Raw genomic sequence first — 22,030 nt, 5'->3', positions numbered from 1 at the left:
TACTGTTCCAATTAAGAGAAACAGTTAACTAGAAACAGCCCTGATGAAGCTCTCCAAAGTGGAGCGAAACGTCGACAAATAAATAGTTTTTAACTATTCTTTGTTTTCTTCTGACAGCTCCCCGACCATCTTCTTCGTAATTTAAAACAATAAATTAATATTTTTAAAAAAAGCTTCTTATTACATAGACAAGGTTATACATTGAGATTTGGTAAAATTATATTTTTGTAGAATTTACTAAATAAGAAACTAGTTGGAGATCCAGTATATATTGAACCGACACTGGTCCAGCCTTTCATATGGGGGGGGGGGCAACCTAAGGATCCAAAAAAGTCCATTCTACAGATAAAAAAAAAAGTACTCTTTTTTGAAACACATCACTTACCAATACTGGAAAGGATCTAACTTTCTCTTGCGCTAATGTTAGAATGAATATATTATATTAGATTATTAATTATGAGCTTAAAAAACCTAATATGGAATAACTAAAATTGTGCGACAATAATTCTCCTAATGCCCAGGAGGAACCCTTAATGAAAAGTTTTATCATAAAAGAACAGCAGTAAGACCTGGAGCCATTGGATTGATAGGTGCTATTATTCTAGAATGCCATCGCAGTAGATGGTGATTGTGAATAATATTGGATCAGTTAGGTTACATTTGAATAATATTGGATCAGTTAGGTTACATTTGAATAATATTGGATCAGTTAGGTTACATTTGAAAGGCATCCAAATGTCAGATCCAAAACTCCTTTATGAAGAGTGTGTTGTGGGTCAAGCCTTCTTGTTACAGTTACTAGCCCGCTTAACCTCATATCTGCTAAATATTTTCATTTTCAAGTTCCTTTTCTTCACTAACGATTCCAAAAGCTTGTTTTTGATTTCTTATTAAAATTCAATAGCTTGGATTTTTGTTCAACTCCTCTTCAAAACTTTAGTATTCTTTCTTCGCCCATTTTACCAGAACATGATTTAAACTCCTAGTGAAATGACACTTTCAGCCCATAGCTGGATTACATCAAAGTGGATTACATTTTTTTTTCAAGTTTTTGATTCACTATTTTTCAGGAAAAGAATAAAAAAATATTTTAAAAATTTTTTTTAACAAACAAAATATTTTTGCCTGTTTTATTGTCTTTGTTCCATACATATTTTTCATCAAGTATATGTATAAAATAATATAATTTTATATGTATAAATGTACATTATTAGGGTTCGCATCTTTATTCAAATAAATAAATATTTTGCAACTTTGAAGATAAATATTTCGTAAAATGTTTTTCACTTTAGAAGATTTCCTTTTATATCAGGTTATTTTTGTGAAAAGTCCTTTCTGTTAATGTCTTTGTTTCATACATATTGAAGTGAGACTTCTTTAGGACGTTCTACAAGTCAAGAAAAAAATATTATGTGAGAGTAAATTGATTTCGATGAAACGGGAGTGGTGGGGGGGGGGGAGAGCAATGTTGGTCAATTTTAGTAGGAAATTTTTTATGTTGTAATAGGAGAGCAGAAGATTAGAGGATCTTAACAATTCCCGCAATCTGGTCCAATTGAGTGAGTTCCTATCCTCATACTCTCCTATTACAATAAAATATTTTACTGGTAAACTGACTTAGGAAATGATTGTTCTATTCTAATTACTATTATTATTGTAGAACTAATATTTTCTGCATTTAGCTATAAGAGGGATTGTATGATCATTATTAATAACATTTTATACTTTATTTCATTTCCAGAAGTTTCACTTCTGTCGGTCAGATCCAAGGCTGCCACTTTTTTTTTTCATTAACGTTTTGGGGCTCTACCCCTTCTTCAGGCTCAACAATCTGAAATAATTTTACGATATTATGAAATAAAAAACTTATGTTTCAGCATACATATTGCTTTATAAACATATATACCTTTTTTTACCTATCAGTAGTTATCCTTTTTTTCTCTTGTCCAATGTCCTTTTGATTTGTATCCATAATTGTATATTTCATCTTAAATTAAATTAATTTGTAATGTAATATATTACTTAAAGTATTTTATTTTCACTATCACCATGAATTCGCTAGACTCTTACCCCTTACTTATATTTCTTTAAATCCTTAACTTATATCTCTGAAGATGGGTAAAGAGTCCTGAAATGTTGATTTAAAAAATATGTATGAAATTAAGATATTAATAGGAAGGACTTTTTATAAAAACATCTGATATAAGAAGGAAAGCTTCTAAAGTAAATATTATTTTACATAATATTTATTTATACTTTAAAATCGCAAAATATTTATTTGAATAAAAATATGAACCCTAGTAATGTACATTTATAAATATAAATTTATATTAGTTTATATACATATATAGAAGTAATATGGATGATACTTATAATGCTTGCATATAAGATGAAATTATTGTTTACAGGAGTTGATTAAGGGAGATGGAAGAGAACTGCACCGCCTGCCTGGAGCTGGGACCACCTCCTGATAGAATACTGACCCTTCCACCTCCCCCTCTCCCAGCCTTCCTCCAGCTGGCTGGGCCCAACTCCTCAGCACCTTGCAATGCTCTCTGCGACTCCCACCTACATGGGGTTCACTTCGTTGAACTACCTTCTCATGGTAATTCATGACTTAAATAAAGTTATTAACAACTATTTTATTTTAAGATTTTAATAACCATACTTAAAATTTACTTGCTATGTCTGAATTTCTTTAATTTTCAATAATAAACTTGTTTTGTGATTTTGGTAATTTAGGGTGAAACAATTATTATCCATGAAACTTCTAAGTGCAATAGAGTTAAAATTGGGTGGTCAGTGTAAATTAATTTGATTCAAAGTGATTGAATTAATTTTAAATTATATTTAAAAAATACAGAAAATGAATATGTTTGAATTGAATCATTGAAGGGAATGGTGGTTAAAATTAAATTAATCAATTATGTAAATGGAAAATAGGATGCAGAGAAGTTTCAAATACTAACGTGAAGGGTTAGTACTACTCTTCATCATTACTGCTGCATGCTACCTAGTAATCCATGAAAAGGTTGTGGCTATCATTACTACTTCATGCTACCTACTAATCCATGAAAAGGTTGTGGCTATCATTACTACCGCATGCTACCTACTAATCCATGAAAAGGTTGGGGCTATCATTACTACCGCATGCTACCTACTAATCCATGAAAAGGTTGTGGCTATCATTACTACCGCATGCAACCTACTAATCCATGAAAAGATTGTGGCTATCATTACTGCCACATGCTAATTAGTAATCCATGAAAAGGTTGTGGCTATCATTATATTTTCAAATCGGAATTCATTTCCTATGTTTTGTTTGCTGTGTTTGTTTTCTTTTCTTGAAGAAAAATTAATACGACCTATTTCTTAGATTCCCTTTAAACTGACAAGGAAGTGAAAATATACCTGCGTGAAAAGGACTATGTTTTCACTTTTATAGATTGAATATCAACGTAAAGTTAGAGCCAGCCTTTAGCAGGTGCGAATGATGCAGCTGCACCAGGCCTCGTGCTAAGAATAAATAAAACTGAGTTGTAAATTCTTCCTTATAATTGCAGATGAATTAGCAAAATGACCAATTAGAACCTCCCTTTGCCCGAAATTGGTAGTGGGGGAGAGGTTTCACATGATTGAAGATCTGATTTAGTGGTCCTCAGACCAATATGAGTTGGGACCACTGCTTTGAAGTTAGCTTGAAGTGATTATGGAACAAAACTGGATTTATATTCTATAGAGCTATGGTTCTCAACTGGGGTTCTGCAGAACGCGAGGATTCCACAATAATAAGCCTTTTCCGGAGGATTCGTGAAATAATTAGGAATGAGTCATTCCAAGTAAACTCAACACAGTTTTGAACCTTACCCTCTCAGATTTTCTTCAATTTTGCACAAGTTTTAGGTAGGTATCCTAGGCTTTTGCTGAAAAGACAGTATTTGATACTCGACTTGCATCAGTTTTACTGTAGGGATTCTGCCTAATTCTACCAAAAGGGTTCTGCCATTTTCCTACTAGTACCAAAAGTGTTTCGCCATTTTCCAGCTTGTACCAAAAGGGTTCTGCTAGTAAAAGATGGTTGGGAACCACTCCTATAGGGCCTATAAACTTAAGTAATTTTCATAACTAAAGTCTTAATAGAGCTCAGTTTCACAATGCCGATTGTTTTCTGTATTAACAGCTCTCTCAGGAAGTGGGGCAATCGACGACACCTGGTTACTGGTCCTAGTCACGTGCAGCGTTGGAGTTCTCCTCCTTGGCTTCCTTCTCGCTCTACTATTGCTCAAATGCAGGGAGTAAGTATCAAATTAAAACATTATTAATTTTTTTTTAATCCAAGATCTAATAATAAATAATTAAAAATTTGAACTGAACAACGCAAAAAAATGATAATTAAGATAGTACATCCAAAAGATGACAGTTGTATACTTACAAATTTAAGGTTTAATTTAATGAATTTTAGGTTTTTGAACGTTTTTCACTTGTTTATTCAAGTTTCATAGAAGAAATATTGAAATAAGAAAAGAAACTTATATTTAGACTACAATATAAAATGTTTGTATAAGATAAATTTTTTATGTCCACATGGCAAACTAATTTATTTTTAAAAAACAATATAGGGAGCGAGTTGGCAAGACAGTGCCACTGCGGATGGAGTCGACGAAAAAGAGCTGTGAAGCAGTTCTTTATCCAGGGGACTCACGGGTCATTTGGGCTACACTGACACCAAGAGGCACACCACGAACCGAAGTGTTTGAGAACTCTGGCTTCGAAGACCTGAGACCCCGGGTGTCGTCACCCACCAGAATAGAGCATCCTAACTTGCCACCATTAAACCTCCACCCAACTCTGAAAAGGCACAACCTCATCTAGGCTCAGCTACACTCTCAGCCAGCCTTCACCCAAACTTCAGGGCTTCCCTGCCTTGACTAGTATCGCTCAATCCCTCGAGCAGTCTACAATGATGGTCTTCTAAATATTATAGAACATTAATCATTGGTTTGTACAAATTTTCTATCTCATACATATACAACCCAAGTTTCATAATAAAAATAATTATTTAAAATTGAAGATGAAAATTCTAATTCAAGATAACTAACAAGTAGTTAAAATCAGGCAATATTTATTTTGAATTATGGATTTTAAAATAAAACATTTCATATTTCTATCTAATTGGGTAAAGCAATAATCAAGTTGCTTTGTTAACTTCAGGGAAATAAATTAAGACCATGAGGCCATTAAGACATAAATTGCTCAGAGTATAGCTGAAACATCCAGAATGGGAGCGATCGGGTGAAGATTCCTTGGGCGAGAATTTGCTCATGTGGGGTCTGAGAGTGTATATCCAATATTTGAAAATGAAGAATATGGGTGGTAAGATTTTCGAGAATTTCTTTTTGGAAAACTTCCTTTGTGAATCAATAAACAAAATAGTGTGATTATAAATAGAATAGTTATCTTCAACAAATAATTTCTTCTTATTTTTTCTAATTTTAACACTGAATTAAAATAAAACAAACTTTAACGTCTGTATTAAAGTCAAAACATAAAACAGAAGTTATGAGGTTATGAGGTATTTGCCTTGATAATAGTTGAAAACTAAAATCATAGTAAACCATTCATCACACTAATATCTTGTAAATTTTTTTTCAATCCAAATACTTGAGGTTTAACAACACTGCAATGATTTTGAGTTTTATCAATAGTATCTCACTGGCTATCGCTGCCTATACCACCGAACTGCTGTCGTTCAACCATTTCCACCTAGTTAAAGTGATGTGTTAGGACTCAAACTTTTCTAAGTAAATAACAAAATGAAAATTAACACAAAAGATATTTTTTTTATTATAATAATGTGTTACTAGTTTTCACTAGTTTATACTAAAGAAGGCTTAATAACATTTGAAATAGTTGCATATATCCTCAAACATATATGTGTTTATATATATATATATATAAATTAAATTATGGTATACCATCTCAACTTTGATTACTTTGATCACCTTAGGTAATGTTCTGAATAAAAGTTCTCGGAAACATGTATATATTTTTGTTGTTTTAAAGTTATTTTCAACATTATAAATGCCTAGAATCAGTTCTAGCAACAGCTAATCTCTTGACCGGTTCCGATATTCAAATTTTTATTTGTGTGTGTACATAAAAGTCCATAATTATTAAATAGAAATACTAAGAGCATTTAATGCACGATGTATTATTGGTATAAATTTATTATGTCTGCCTGTTGAATTTTCTATTCTAATTTATGCATGCTTATTTAGCTGTGTTCTTTAATGGCAAGCCTAGGCTGTTGTGCCAGGAACACTCATCTATAATCAATTAATATTGTTAAGGTATGTATTAGCTAATTGCGAGTTATTGTCTACTAACATATTGTAAATATTGTAAAAAAGCAAGGAAGTTATATTAATATAATAGTTTCTTATTTAAATTAATAATATTTAATCACTAAATTTAGATGGAACATCTATTTTTTATATTTCTACGCTTATTAACTTCTTTGTGCTAAATATCTTAATTTAGGTATAGCAGTTAATAAATATTAAATCGATCTTCTAAAATTTTAAATATATCCAATTTATTAAGAGAAACATGTTTTTTAAAAGTAATATTTCCAGTTTAGTACATGTAATACAACTTATAAACTCTTGTATATATTTTTTAATGTAAATTGTGGACATCTATATCACAATAACAGGAGCACATATAATATGAATTAGAGAAATAAAAACAAATTAGTATAAGTATTAATTATTAAAATGAATGTATTCTATGATTATGGATTTAATGACTCATTAGGAATCAATATTCTATGAAATGAAAAGAATTAATGTTTGCAAAATGAAAAATGTATGATAAAAATGGACACAATTACTTTACTTTATTTTTGACATTGTATATTAAAGAAAATAATAAAAAGTAATGAACAACCATAAAAACAATTCCTATTAACAATAATAAATAAATTTTTATAATATACTCTAATCTGTATTGCTATTCAGAGAGAGCTTATTCTACAAGTGAGGTCAATAATTATTTATGAATTTCAACTAAATGAATTCCACATAAATAAAATATAAATTAATAAGATTATAACACCAACAATAACATAAAAATAACATTTTTAATGTACCTTTAAATTAACTGATTTAAAAATAAGGAAGCACAAATTTATTGTAAAGAATCAAACTTGAGTCAGAGTATTTATTACACTGTTCATTTTCTTGAACTAAGCAATGGAAATACAGGTTAAATGCAGTTTAGTATCCATTGCAATTAGAGCAACGCACAAAGTAATCTTTAGAAAGTAGAAATTATTCATTAAAATTATTGCAATTTTTTCAGGAATATTTATAACTGGTAATATTAATTCAATTTGAAACAAAAGTCATATTCCCTTAATAGTATGCTTATTACTATCAAGTCTTCCAAAGCTCAAAAGCATTATGTTATGTGTCATAGACATATGACTTACTATTCAACAATAAATACTTTTAGAAGAAAATAGAATTAATAATAAGTTCTGTAGAAAATTAATGTCTCTAAGATTCAAATAAATATTTTATACCTCATATAAAAAGCCACTAATATCACTACTTGCTTTCATTTGTGGCTAACAACATTAATAGCTGTGAATTCCTTTTTTAATTTTTAAACTGAAATTTTCATTTTACTCTTAGTAGTATAACTGAAACTTATAGTGACTACACCACTGACAAATGCGCTACTATTAAGAGCCTTAATTTAATGTCACAAATTATTGTGAACACAAATCGTGAATGTATATACATTAGATAAGAAGAAAGTAATATATAAGTAGTAATTTAAGCACAAGTTTGCCTTTATGAATTATTTTTTTCTTGAACTAAACTTCTTTTAAATGTAAAGAGGCATTGAAATTTTTCGATTAGAACATTGATATGTATCGGTATTATTTTTTTATCTTTACTAATCAATACAAGTATAATATGCTAATATATGATTTATTAAGAGGAAGTTCATGCGGAATTAGAAAAATAAAATAAAAATAATCATTAATAATACTTAAAATAATTTCACAGTAATTATAATTCATCAAAATAATAATCTATTAATTTATTGACCACATAACTCTTCTATAATATGTCTTGCCCTTTATATTCTGACGATCTCTTTATTGCAATTTGAAATTAAGACATCTAATTAAGTGATTAATTGCTTCTAGGTCTATTGATAGCGACCAACAAGTACCTCATTTAAATATTAATTGTTTTGAGTCTGTCTTGATTGAATGGTCAGTGGTGAATGTGTGATTTATTATGATTTAGGATTTTGTACATATTTATAACATATATACCAAACATATTTGTGTATTTTATAAGATCAAGAAAAGTACAATGTATTGTATAAGAACATGACTAATAGGCATTGAATGATTTCTAAACTAATTATCTAAAGAAACTTTATTCTTAAATGCTTGGTTTCTTGATTAAAAAGATTTTTTTTTTCCTCCTTTAGAGTATAATGAAAACTCTTGATATCTATGTAGCTATCTATACAAAGGTAATTTATATACCAATAGTTCTCAACCGGTAGTCCGTAGACCATAGATGGGCCAAGACAGCCTTTCGGAGGGCTGAGGGAGGTTCTGGCAATACATATTTTTTGAAGAATTATTGTTTAAACTGCTAGATTGATTACCTTTCATGATGTTTGAGTGCTAGTTGAAAGGTTTTAACAGATAAATGCTCTATGATAGTGCATCAAAATACACGTTTAAACAACATTTTTTCCTGATGGAGACTCCCTTTGCCCCAAATCGGAATATGGCGCATTCTGAGCATAGTTCAATTTCTGGCTTAGAGACCCCCCAGACCTGGAAACGAGTTGCGAACTACTGTTCTATTTGTTTTAATATTATGTGAATCATCTGTTCAGTAGAAGTAGGATTGGCTAAAATCATCAATCAAAATACCAGTTACAATATTTTATAATTTACTTTTGAATAAATTAGTCACTACTAGGGAGGAAAATTTAGAATTTCTCTGAAATGGGGATAACAAAGAAGCCAAAAAATAAATGAAAAATAAAAATAAGAGTAAGCACAAAGAAATTTCAAAACACCAAACCAAAGAATTTCTTGAATTGAGATAACAATTAACCTAATTATTCCAATCATTAGAAGAAAAAAATTAACAACATTTAGGATGAATTCTGAAATCTAAAGTTTAAAATAATATAATTTCTACAACTATATTCAATAATCATTCAAGTTATAATTCAATAAAATTATAATGATCTCTCCCATATAAGATACTACTAAAATTTGAAAAATTACAAAAACATCACTTTAACCAATTAATTTTAGCATTAGGTTATTTATCATTTTTATCAAGAATAAATTGACATGAAAATAATATTATTTCTCTTTCCAAAAATGGCACTTACTCAGTAATAATATATTCTCATGAATTATTAAAAAATGGTGCCTTATTAACACTCTCATCTTATAATTTGTCAAGATTGTATATAAAGTAAATGATATATCATTTCCAAGTACTATGTAACTAACAACGTTTTCATGAGAAGAGTTAATGAAATAATCAAAGTAGTAAAACATGTCAGCTTGTTTACACATGAATGAAACATGAACAGTTTATTGCCGAAAAAGTAGGATTATATTATCATATAATAGATATGTTCTACTTCAAAACATTCTAGGTATTTTGGAAATGAAAGGAAGCGAAAAATGATCATACATAACTATTATCCCAAAAGAGCCAATAAGAATAAACTTAAGCATTAAGCCCATTTCAATTATAATCAAAGAAACGATTGTATTGTTTCTTATTCACTAGAGTAAGGATATTCTCAGGGATAGTTAGGAAATTCATTGTAGACTTATCGGTCCAAAGAAGATCGGAAAGGAATGAAAAATCACTATTTTAGACCAATTAGAAATTTATGGTCTCTACTGATTTTTTAGAGACTCAAATTAGTTTGAAAATTTAATCATAACTCTATGAATTATAGTCAACGCCACCAAATATAAATTTCAAATACCATACAATGAAAAAATGATAACAGAATAACATTCGTTGATGTTGAAAAAAATCAGTTGTTTAAAAATATGTACAGAAAGTTTTCACTCGCACATTAAGTACTGGTAAATTGCTTTATTATAATGCATAAAAATACTGAATGATCTTCAAACACTAATATATAACACCTATGTAATAAATTATAAAATTTCTGTGATACAATTTTTAGTCATTAAATCTAAAAATGTCATTATCAAGATTATCTCATTTTTATTTTAACTGAAAATACTTGTTAAGCACAGCTTTATTTTGTATTGAAAATAATATAATATTTCAAAGAGTAACATTATTAATTTTTAACAGAAGCAGAGAGCTTACCTTGTTCAAGAATATTATATCTAATTTATGTTATAAACTACACATCATTAAAGTTGTTGACATTGATATTGATTAATCATAATGCAAAAGCTGGTTACTAATATGCAGTATAACTTTTGTAAAATCAACTCTAATATAAGTTGATAATTGTCAGCGTAGCTATCTGACAGAAATATTATCATCTTTCTTAATAAATCCCTTCATAAAATTTAAAGGAATTCACATAAATAATTGATCACTCTGTACTAGCTAAAACATGCATAAATAATGAAATGTGAATAAAGTTCCACACTTAGACACACTATGAAACCACATAAAGCAGCAGCCGATAGCTATGTAAGCCTAATCCTCGACTAGTTAAACAACAAAAATAACAAAGCCAGTCATTGAAGAAGTATTTTAAAATCATAGTTCTATGTAGAACTTACTAGACCTAAATTGAGTAATAAAATGTCATTAAAGTGACTAAATAGTTAAAAAAACAAGCAAAACAAATACAAAAATTGTTTGTGAAATTAATGAAATATAATTCTTAATAATTATTGCTAATTAATAATATTTCATAATATCGATCTTGATTGTAGTTGATTGTTTGATTAGGTATTTGATAAAATGCTGTATCTATGATCCACCTTCCTTGACTAATCTCTCCATACAATATGGAAAAGTCTAAGGAGGTTCATAATAATGATTCTTAAGTCTCAACAAGATAAAACTTGAATTTAATCTTAAAAAATTATATTGAATATTAATATAATTTATATAAATATTAAATATAATATGTAATCATCAATCACTGATTCATGGAAGGCTAATGAATATTTGCTGAACTTAAATATAAAAGAATAATTAGCCTGAAAACGAATAAAAGTGATGATTCATAAAAAAAAAAAAAAAAAAAAATCAGTTTTCTTAAGATTAGTATCTGTGTCATCTTATAGTTGTAGAATACCGTATAACCTTATTTGCGAGATATGAATGAAAAAAAATATAGTTGTCTTAATATATGGTAATTCCAATTAAAAATATTAAAACAGCAACAGATTTTTTTATTTAACTGTGAAGGAAAAATAGGAACAATCGTGTTAATAAAATATAAGGTGGCCGCCACAGTTCAGAGAGCATGCTAAAGTCAGTGTAGACAAGATAGTATAAACTGAACTCTGACAAAACACTAATAAGATCGAATAATAGTTTTTTAATCAATAGTAATTCACCCTATTAAACTTTGAACAGCCAAACTAAGCTTATATTAAAATTTTTAATAAATATTTAAAACTAACATTATATTTCATGATATAAACTAATAGGAAGTCGTCATTATTTTTCATAAATAAACTAGTCATTAACCTGTTCCTTATTTATTTATTAATAAAGTCACATAGTTATTTTAAAAATCAATATTTTGGGGTCCTTACCTCTATTACGTTCTTTTATAATACTTTCATCCAAAATAATAACAATATTGTCTTATTTATTTTAAAAAAATTTAAATATATTCTTTCTTAAAATTGACTATTCTATCTGAAACATTGCTTTGTTTAATAAAGATATGACTTTATTAATAAATAAATTAGGAAGAGGGTTTATCATTATATTTTCTATGAAACTAATACCCAAAAAAATATAAATAGAAAAAACTAATATTTTCTATTTTTTTTTGTTTAATTTTAAATTTAAAATATGATGTTGATCTAACTGTATGTGCTAAAATGAATTCCTTCGTTTTCTATAAATAAATTTGGGAAAACATTTTCTTATTACATAAAGCATGCAGCTTTATCATATTTAAAAAATGAATAAGTGTATGCATAATTGAAGGAATTAAATGCCAAATTTGCACTTACACTTAAATTAAAGTCATTTATTACTGTCTTTTAAGAGGAAAAATGTATTTTTGTTTTCAGTCTTAAATAAATTATCTATTTTATGATGATTTAGAAATCACTATATAATATCACTCGGTGAATGTTTTATGTACACTTGCATTAAAAAAATAAATAAAAGTAGAAATCTATATAAGATAATATTCTGAATTATTAGTGGAGCTAGAACATCACAACACTAAAATAATTTATGCATGGTTGAAATTTCAGATTAATAAGTAGAAATGATGGCTTAAAACTAAAATTTTAGTTAAAAGTTAAAAGGTGCGGATTAAAAAATAATGACATGGGGCTCAATGAAATATAAATAAATGAGCGAAAATTGTTGATTTCCATTTTCTTATTTAGGTATGATTTAGAACTATATGCTACATATCAAATTATAAATGGTTAAGTATACGATATACATTACATTTATACTTTCATTTTATATTAAATATTAACCCTACTAAAAACAATATTCAAGTATTAACCTTTTATATGCTTAATTTGTTTCATATTTTTAATAATTCATTTGATTAGATAATCTTGAAATGGTTGATGAAACCAAGCATAGTTCTATCACTTAAAAGTTAAAATCACTCAAAGCCTATTTCTATTAATATTTAAAAAACAGCACAAATGTACCTACCATTTAGTAAAATAATGTACATAGTAAAAAATATTTATGAGTATGAATATAATTAAAATTTATATAATAGTATTGCTTTTTTTTTAATTTAATAACTTTATTAATTTTATTTTATTGATAGGATCCATACACATGAAATAGTGGTTAAACAATTTTTAATACTAAATTCCTTAAGCATGAAATTAAGTACTTAACACTTTTTTTTTTTTTTTTTTTTTTTTTTTTTAGTTTAAAGATTGAATTTGGTTTTATAAATATTTTATGATCATCACAATACTAAATAAAATAAGATAGATTCAGCAGGCCTCTTTCCATCTCATATATCTCATTTGATGATGAGTTACCTTAGAATTGAAATGTCGAGTGAATAAAGGTGATTACCAACATCTTTCAAATCCTACTGTTTGTCCGATTGTCCCATACATCTCCCTAACTAGAAAGCAATAGAGAGCAGGTTTTCTTTGTCCTCATTTTCAGTAATCCAAATATTTATTTTTTGAGAAGCATAAGCTTAGGGCAGTTCACTAGGGAAGGCACAGGACTCCTAACACCTTGGCCCAGATTTGAGCCCAGCTGTGGAAAAAAATTTATTTTCTAATTGATCAGGTGTGGAACATTCAACTCAGCCTCTTCAAATAATAGAAGAAAACACTGGTGGTTGAGGGTTGAGTGTTCTGGTCACAGTTAATTTCTGTGCATATCTGTTGGTCAAGGAATAATACTTTGTCACAGAGGCTTAGAAGCATGGAGATAAAGTAGGGAGGGATTTTGTCTTAGCATCTGAGATACACCAGGTTCGATTTTTTTATTTATTTTTGCTTCCCTCAATATGTATTTCTATGAATTCAAAAACTACTAGATATAACAATATTTAACCCATTAGTGTCTGAGTTATTTTATTCCATTTTTAAAAATAATTATAGCATCTATTTGCACTTAAAATAACATGAAAAATTAAATTTTGATTTCTAGTCATTTAGTTTTGTAAATTTTATATTGCTGTTTGTTAACGCCTAGTACCTCAACTGTAGTGAATTGGATTAGACCTTTTTTCTTAGTTGAGCAGTATAATTTATTGTGGTGAATTTTTGATTTTATTTAAACATAACTTTTTGATGAAAATTAATCCAAATAACCCAAATAAAAACTATTTATTTATTTTTTCAAATTTCATCATTTATAATAAAATGATTGCCTAAAAATACTGTTTCAATTAGAGGTTCCCAATCTTTTTGGTTTGTGACTCCCTAAATAAGCAGATTTTTTTTGCAGCCCCCTTAAATACATCGGATATTTTCCTAATTTTTTGACTTCCTTGAAAAATTGGAAAACTTTTTAAAAGTGATTACCCATTTAACAGCAAAAAATTAAAAACAGATACTTACTATTTTCCTTGGCATAATAGAAAATATCTAATTTCAACTGTTTCGGTAATATCCATACTGAGACAGGACAACCACCTTCAAAGACTCAAAAGTTGCTAAATTTTTTGAGTTTTGTCAGCGTGCACGATTTTTAGCGCAGAAGCACCGGGGCAGATTAAAGGGAGCCGTGGCACACTTTGGAAATCACTAGTTTAAATGATAAAAAATATTGTTTATTAAATTATTTTAAACTGTACAATACTATCTGTTATGGAATGACTTAAAACACAAACAACTTGAAATATGCCACATAAACACATGTTATTCCTGAGGATTTACATATAAACAAAAAATTTAATTTATAAACATACATGTATACATAGTTGACCGTAAAAATTTATACATAAGAAGATGGTCAGGGATGCAGTCAAAAAAAGGACAAATAGTTATAAACCATTTGTTCTTTTTTTGACTGTTTTATTTGTTTTTTTTTTTTAAACATTCAATTTTTTTGTAATATAAAATAACTAATTAATTCCAATATTTACATGAAATTCGGTTTTTGGAATTATTTTTCGTCAATACAGCATACATAAAACATCTCAAACACATAGCGTTTCTCTATAGTAAAAGATATGTTGGCAAGGATGTAGAAAGCTCAAAACCTATTCAAACATGATCAAATCACATCAACACTCGGAAAAAAAATTAATAGTGATTGATTTTATCTAACTAATTTAGTGTAATGATTAATATTATTCAAATAAAATTAGTTATATAATTACTTAATACAAAAAATGAGGAGCATTGGGTTCCAAGATTAACAAGAAAATAAAAACAAATTTCATGTGGAAGTAGAAGATAAATAAGCATCCCAATTTATACTAAAGTAAAAGGAAGGCTTTTCTACCCATTTTTTACTAATTTTACTCGAAATATCACCCCAATGGCTGTTTTCTCGGTTTAACTTTTTTTGGGGGAGGTACAACTAAATAAAAACTCGACCATCCCACTTTAATTAGGATAGATTGGATACCAACAGTATAAATCCCCCCTCCCCCTGGTTTGCTAGAAATGACCAGGTAAAAGATAAAAAAAAAGAAATGCTGTCATTACCAAATGGTAACACACACAGCTAATGGGTTAATTGTGTAATGAAAAGAGAAAGAAAAAAACACCTGGAAATTTTGGAATAGACTTATTACCATACAGAGAAATGACTCAGAAGTAAAGAGATGTAAGGAGGGAATACAGCTTCAGGCTTTTATTAAGTTGTGATTCAGTGATGTCAGAATCCACCACACCTGTGTTGCATCCTTTACGATTTATTGTATTCCATTTACTTTTTAAGTAATAAAATTCATGGAATACAAAAAATTATTGTTCTGATTGGATAGATTCCACTTCCTCTACCAATGAGAACAAAGGGTCTCGTCCAAGATTCTGCCTGAGGATTTAGTACTTCTTGCCACTGCTTGGTTGTTAAGTACTAATTTAGTAAATCACCTATGAACAAGTCTTATTAATTAAGACCCTTCATGGGTTGCACTGATACAGATCAGGTTTGGGAATGCATGAGGACAATGTTAATTTTTATTTTTATTCTTAACAATAATTTAAAAATGAGATATCACATTTTTCACTTGCTTTTTTAATTATCTCTCCTATCCCCTTAGATCAACACTGAATAGTGAAATGAGTAGTGATAACATAAGTTACAAATTAAAAGATAATATAAGATAAGTTACATGTGTAATTTAAGAAAAATTATAAGAGACACAGGACATCAAATTCATAAGCTTCACTTAGGCTGAAGAGCCTTCCTAAGGTAGTCGAAGGATAGGTCTATTTGGAGCACACCTAGAATATAAGGGTTTTTTAATCTAACTGTTTTTAATATCTAAAATATATATGTGTGTGTGTGTCTTTTAAATGTACTTAAGCTCTTGAAAAGTAGTGTGGATGAGTTAAGAATATTAAAACATATTATTAAGTGCTCCTGTATCTTGTGTAAAATACTAGTATCAATAATTAAACTTTTAGGATAAAAAAAAGAGAAGAAAAATTTTTAAGTTGCTTAAATCTCTAGACTAGCAGTTTTTACCTGGGCCCACAAAAAATCTGAATACTAATGAACTAAGAAGTTAACAATTATTTAATAAGGCATCAACAATAGTTGAAGATTATATAATAATAATTAATTAGCATTTATTATTCTGTTGTTATAATTTATTCTATTAAGGAGCACAGTAGTGAGTTAGGCATTGTGCTACATTCTCCCAGGCTTTGGCAGATAATTATTTATTCAGAACCCTTCCTTGGATAAACCTAGTCACTATAGTACACTTAATCTTGAACAAATCATCTCCTTGCACAATCATTGATCAAGAAATAATATTTTCTTGTTGTTGATTGTAGCAGTACAGTTCAATTAATAAGTCATTTCAACCACAGTTTTCTATCTATACTAAAAGTCAACATTTTTTTAATAAACTATTAAAAAATTCAAAACATCAAATTTATAATAAATAAAGTTAGAAATTAAAATAATCCTACACAAACACAAAACTAAAATTTAAAAATTTCAAAATAATTACATGCAAATAAATAATTTGAAAATCATGATAAACTGAATTTATTCTCTTCAAGCATTTAAGAGTCATCTTTATCATCTCATGGTTATCTTTATAGCTTAGTGAGTAGGGTGCTATGTTATATCTAGGGCCTGAGTTCAAATCGAGCTGTGGCAGATAATTGTTCAATCTATTACTTTAGCTTAGCTATGAGTCAACCCTGTGGGTTTGGGAGTCCTCTTAGGGCACACTCAGCCATCACAAAGTGTGTGCCCTTAATTCAAAAAAAAAAAAATCTTGCAGTTAAGTATGATTTTGAATAAATCACCTTCTTGCTCAATCATTGTTCAAGAACCAATAGTTCCTTCTAAATACTGAACCTCTTACCCTTTCATTTTCAGCCTAATAAATTCAGAAAGCTATATAAATGGGATGTGACCATATGAATGTACTTTTAATTAAAGGGGAATTTTTACATCAATAAATGGATTTTAAAAATCTACATATGTATTTTTAAAATGATATTTTGGTGACTTCAGGTAGGCAACTGCTGGTCTAGACTTTAATTTTAGAACTGGTTGACAATTATCTCTCATATTTAGATATTGATTAAATATAAGTGAGAACTTGATTATTTAAAATGCATGGTTTTCGTAGCCCTATTTCTTAAAAATATATTTCAAGAAAAATGAAAAAAAAATTCCTAAAATTAAGATATTTTATTTATTTTCTTTGTTATGAGGCAAAGGTCTCCTTATTGAACGTATTAACGTCAATCATCTTAGACCTCATTATTCCTACATAATGAGGATTTAGGCCACCATTGGTAGACACATTTCTCCTAAAATGAAAATAATTAGGAAATAATGTGGATTAGCTTAGAGAAATACAACGTAATAAAGTCAACAAATAAACTTCTGAAAAAATAATTAAAAGTAAAAAAAATTTAAGTTCAATTCCTTGAGATGCAAATCTTGACTACATTTTTGATAATACTTTTATAAATGTCATTGAGTAATTCTGAAAAAAAATTAATAAATAAAATAACGAGCAAACCTGAAAACAAAGCACTAGCCCAACACTTAGATAAATATTATTATCTAAATTTTATTAGAATATTTAACTGACTCTAATATCTGTGTTTAGATGTAGCTATAGTAGATATGTTACCTAACTAATGTCCAGCATGCAAATAATTGTAAAAATATTGCTTAATTAGATTAAAATTTCTTTTTAAAAATTCACCCTATCCCAATTTATGAGCAACAAGGTGGAATTTTCCAATTTTATATTCTTAATAAAATTGTGGGTTCATAGGGGATGAGATAAAAGTTAAATAAAAAGTTAAAGATAAAAAAATAAATAGCAGCCATGTGGAATGATTAGTGTAGTAGTCAGTATTAAAAATTATTATTAATCAATTTGTAATGGGCTATATGTACTATGCAAACTTAATTTATATATAATAAAAGATAAATAAACAAACTAATATAAACAACTATTTATATTAGTTAGGTTTAGATAGTTAGGATCTAGAATTTAAAAAAATATTAAAACCGTTGGGCACATGTATTCCTGTCAATTAGATATTTTGAGGTTAAGGATGTTGACAAATTTAAGGGTAAAGGTATACTAAGTCAACCTCCTCCTCTATGAATCCGTTAAATAGCTACAATTTATTTAAATTTAATTATCAGTGGTTGATTAATATGAATTGTATTTTAATGCAGCTTTGTTATCACTATAATAATTTGGGTTGAAGGAAGGAAGGGCTGATCTGCAGTGGCTATAATTTAGCTATACATTTTACTATATTCAAGTGGAATATTTCTTGGAAATAAAAGTATATCCTATTCATTTAAAATGTTATGTTACAGATATATATAAATTAAAAAAAGAACATAAAGTGTTTTGCTTTAGGCCAGTTGTTGTCCAAGGACTAAACTAAGGTTAGATGTGCATGTTTTAACTGATTATTATGTCCACAACAAATTGTCAAAGCTTAAGTGAGAAAACTAATTGTTAGTTGTGAGTAATGCTAGGCCAATTTAGCTTAATGCTTGCTCAACAACCACCCTCAGTAATATAACTTAAAGCTTCTAAAGTTTCAATCTTATCTACAATGAAATAATCATTACATATGCTCTCAGACTAATTCAAATGTTGATTTTAATTGCATCGAAATATATATTTGATCAATAATATATTTATTTAATATACTAGAGGACAAATTGTTTTAAACATTATTCCTTTCATGTAAAGCTGAATTATCATAACATAGCAGAAATAAATTAGCCGCTGCTAAGTTTACACCTGAGGTAAGCGCCTAACAAGTGGTTAGTATGATTAAAATTAATATTATTCATGTAGAATTTACCCATGTCCTGAAATTTTATATATACGTATATATAAATATATATACATATATATCTGTCAAGTTGGATGTTTAAGGTGCTATTCAGCTGGATTAGAAAAGTGAGAAAACTAATACTTTCTCACTGGAGAATCTGAATCACTGCTTTTCATCCTCTACTTGTTAAATTACTCTTTCTTACTTTGAGAGGAGGCGGTCTTTAACCAATTATCAGAATGAATCTTTAGAAAAACATGAATTTTGATTAATTATTTAATTTAATATAATTTTTTTTAAATTTAAATTAATTCTATTTCCTTCCTTATAACATCTCAGTAAAATATTTAGGGTAGATGTAACATAAAAAGATCACACCAGAAGTAAATAATAACTAAACTTTTTTGAATTTAGTACCAAAACAAATAAAATATCAGTATATTTGGTAGGTATGTATTATGAAAAACTTTATAGATTGTTTAACATCATTCCCATATTCATGTTATGGATATTTTGTTCAGTTCGTAAAATATATCATTAAATTTTTATACTCAAATTAAAATAATAAAGCAACAAATGAAAAATAAAATATCTTTAACAGTTATTGTCAGGTCAAATAGATATTGAATTATTGTGGAAGCAATATATTTTATTTCACCAAAATCAAATATTAGCTTCCATATTTTTTATATTTATCCATCATAATAATCATCTAACCACAATGATAATATAATAAACAAAACATGTAGAAAATATAAAATGGTTTTGAAACACACTAAAATATTAGTTAATCAGTGATTAGGGAATGTATTAGACCCCTCCTCACATTATTCAATAGTTAAAAAAGCGGGACCCATTAGAAAAATGGTTTAATATACCATAATTTTAACGATTGTGGACCATGACTATTTTCAAAATTTTAGAAACATTTATAAGTTACTAAATAATTAAATGATTCAAGCTCTGGAGGAGTTACCAATTAAATTTAAGAATTATATTGTTTCATCAATGGGACCGCAGTTAAGATAAAAATTTAAATTAAATATTTTAAATTATCTCGTTTGAGATACCGCTGGTGAGGACCATCTTGATTCAGAAAGTTTTGGGTTTTCAAAATTTTTGAAAGTATTTTGGAAGTTAAAAGCTTAAAGGTTATGTGTGGTTGATACGTATTGTTTATATTTTATCTGGGTATAAATGTAGATTCCCCTATATTAACTGTTTATATTATCAAATGCTGGTATTATCTTACTAGAAGTTATTAGTAGGTGTCTTGTATATATTGCATTCCTTCCCTACTTGCTTTCGATGTTATATTTGAATATATTGTTGTTCATAAATGTGTATCTTTAAATAATTAAAGTAGGGGGTGGGGTAGCAGGCAAAGTTTGTGTTCCTTTTAAAAAGGATTTCTTTCTTTTTCTTTTCTTTTTTTAAAATTGTTTTATTCAGGTTTTTAATAAGATAAGATTAGTAAAATAAAACAAAAAAAACAACTATAAGAAAGGAAATATTATAGTTATTACTTATAAATTTATGATGCAAAAATGAAAAATATATATCAATTGATTGTGTGACTAACATAAAATTAAAACTACTTATTCTGTTATTATTACTTATTATGTTATTTTACTACATTGCAGGACTAAAAATATTTTAGATTACAATGTGTCATTTTAAATGTTTCAAAAAATGTTAATTTTATGAAATACACTCATACAAATATCCATGAGTTGAAAACCATGTATCACTTTGATTTCAATTTTGTTGTTATTTCATCCATTAAAATATAAAGAAAATGCCTTACATGGTAAATATGAAAATAAAATATAATTTATTTTTAATGATGGCTTTCTGTTTCTTAATGTTCTGATATCAACAGCTACCAAATGATTTCGGTACGAAGTTGAACTTCAATGTTATACATAGTTTTTCAGCCTCCATATATCTAAAGTTTATATTTTTGTAAAAATGTATTATATTTTTAATATAGGTATAGAAAAACTAAAAAAAAAAATCAACAGACTGATTAGGATAACAGTAATTGTTATGTACTGTTCTATAATTTTAACTAAACCTATTGTTAAGTTTGTAAATTATTAATGATTATTAATAAATTATTAATAATTATTAATCAATAAATTATTAAATTTGAAGTTATTTCATGTTAAGAACTTTGAGGGTAATAAAATTATTATTACTATGTGATACAAAATTATTTCTTTGTAATTAGTTTTATAAGATTAAGAAAGGATGAAATCAAAATATTTTAGCCATATTCCTTTTGAGAATTATTTGGTAGCTGTTTAATCTCTACAAGCATCGCATTACCTTGATAGCCATATGTTTCTTGTGTATCAGAAAGCTTTGGATTTCAAACTTTATCCGAAACAGGTAATGCCTATTGACTGAAGTAACATTATATTTTGAGCTTATGGAGAAAGCAGTTTACTATAATATTTACGGATTTATTAAAGAAATCCCTGTTATAAATGTAATACGTTTATTTTTAGCACCATGTATACATCAATAACTTTTCAAAAGGAAAAAAAGAAAAAAAAAAGAGCGAAAGTGTAGCGTAGTGATCAGGGCAAGACCCCACCACTTGGCAAGAGGAAAACCTTCCAGTGAGCAGGTGGTGTAATGTTACCTTTATGCCTACTTTGTTCCTTCAATGTATCAATGAAATGTAATTGTGTCTGTATTTCATCTAAAATATGTACTTTCTCTTTTGGTGGGAAATCATGTAATAAATATTGATGTATCAGCAATGTAGTCAATTCTTATTTCCAGGCAATAGCTTTTCCTAAT

General features: G+C 28.0%; 1 protein-coding gene across 1 annotated transcript in view; it reads left to right on the top strand.

Annotated features, from left to right (window-relative positions):
- LOC106684437 (uncharacterized) overlaps window positions 1-21,990 on the top strand; it is a 26,857-nt gene extending 4,867 nt beyond the window's left edge. The window contains exons 2-4 of the mRNA XM_014426526.2: window positions 2,409-2,605; window positions 4,181-4,295; window positions 4,620-21,990. Of these exons, the coding sequence (XP_014282012.1) occupies window positions 2,425-2,605; window positions 4,181-4,295; window positions 4,620-4,872 (549 nt within the window). The 5' untranslated portion in view covers window positions 2,409-2,424 and the 3' untranslated portion in view covers window positions 4,873-21,990. The remainder of the gene's footprint in view (window positions 1-2,408; window positions 2,606-4,180; window positions 4,296-4,619) is intronic.
- Window positions 21,991-22,030: the final 40 nt, after the last annotated feature.

Source organism: Halyomorpha halys, unplaced genomic scaffold (assembly GCF_000696795.3).
Source record: "Halyomorpha halys isolate HHAL.00 unplaced genomic scaffold, Hhal_1.1 Scaffold582.1, whole genome shotgun sequence".
In the NCBI taxonomy this organism is placed as follows: domain Eukaryota; kingdom Metazoa; phylum Arthropoda; class Insecta; order Hemiptera; family Pentatomidae; genus Halyomorpha; species Halyomorpha halys.
The sequence above is the reverse complement of the archived record's forward strand: the minus strand, read 5'-3'. Positions and strand labels throughout refer to the sequence as shown.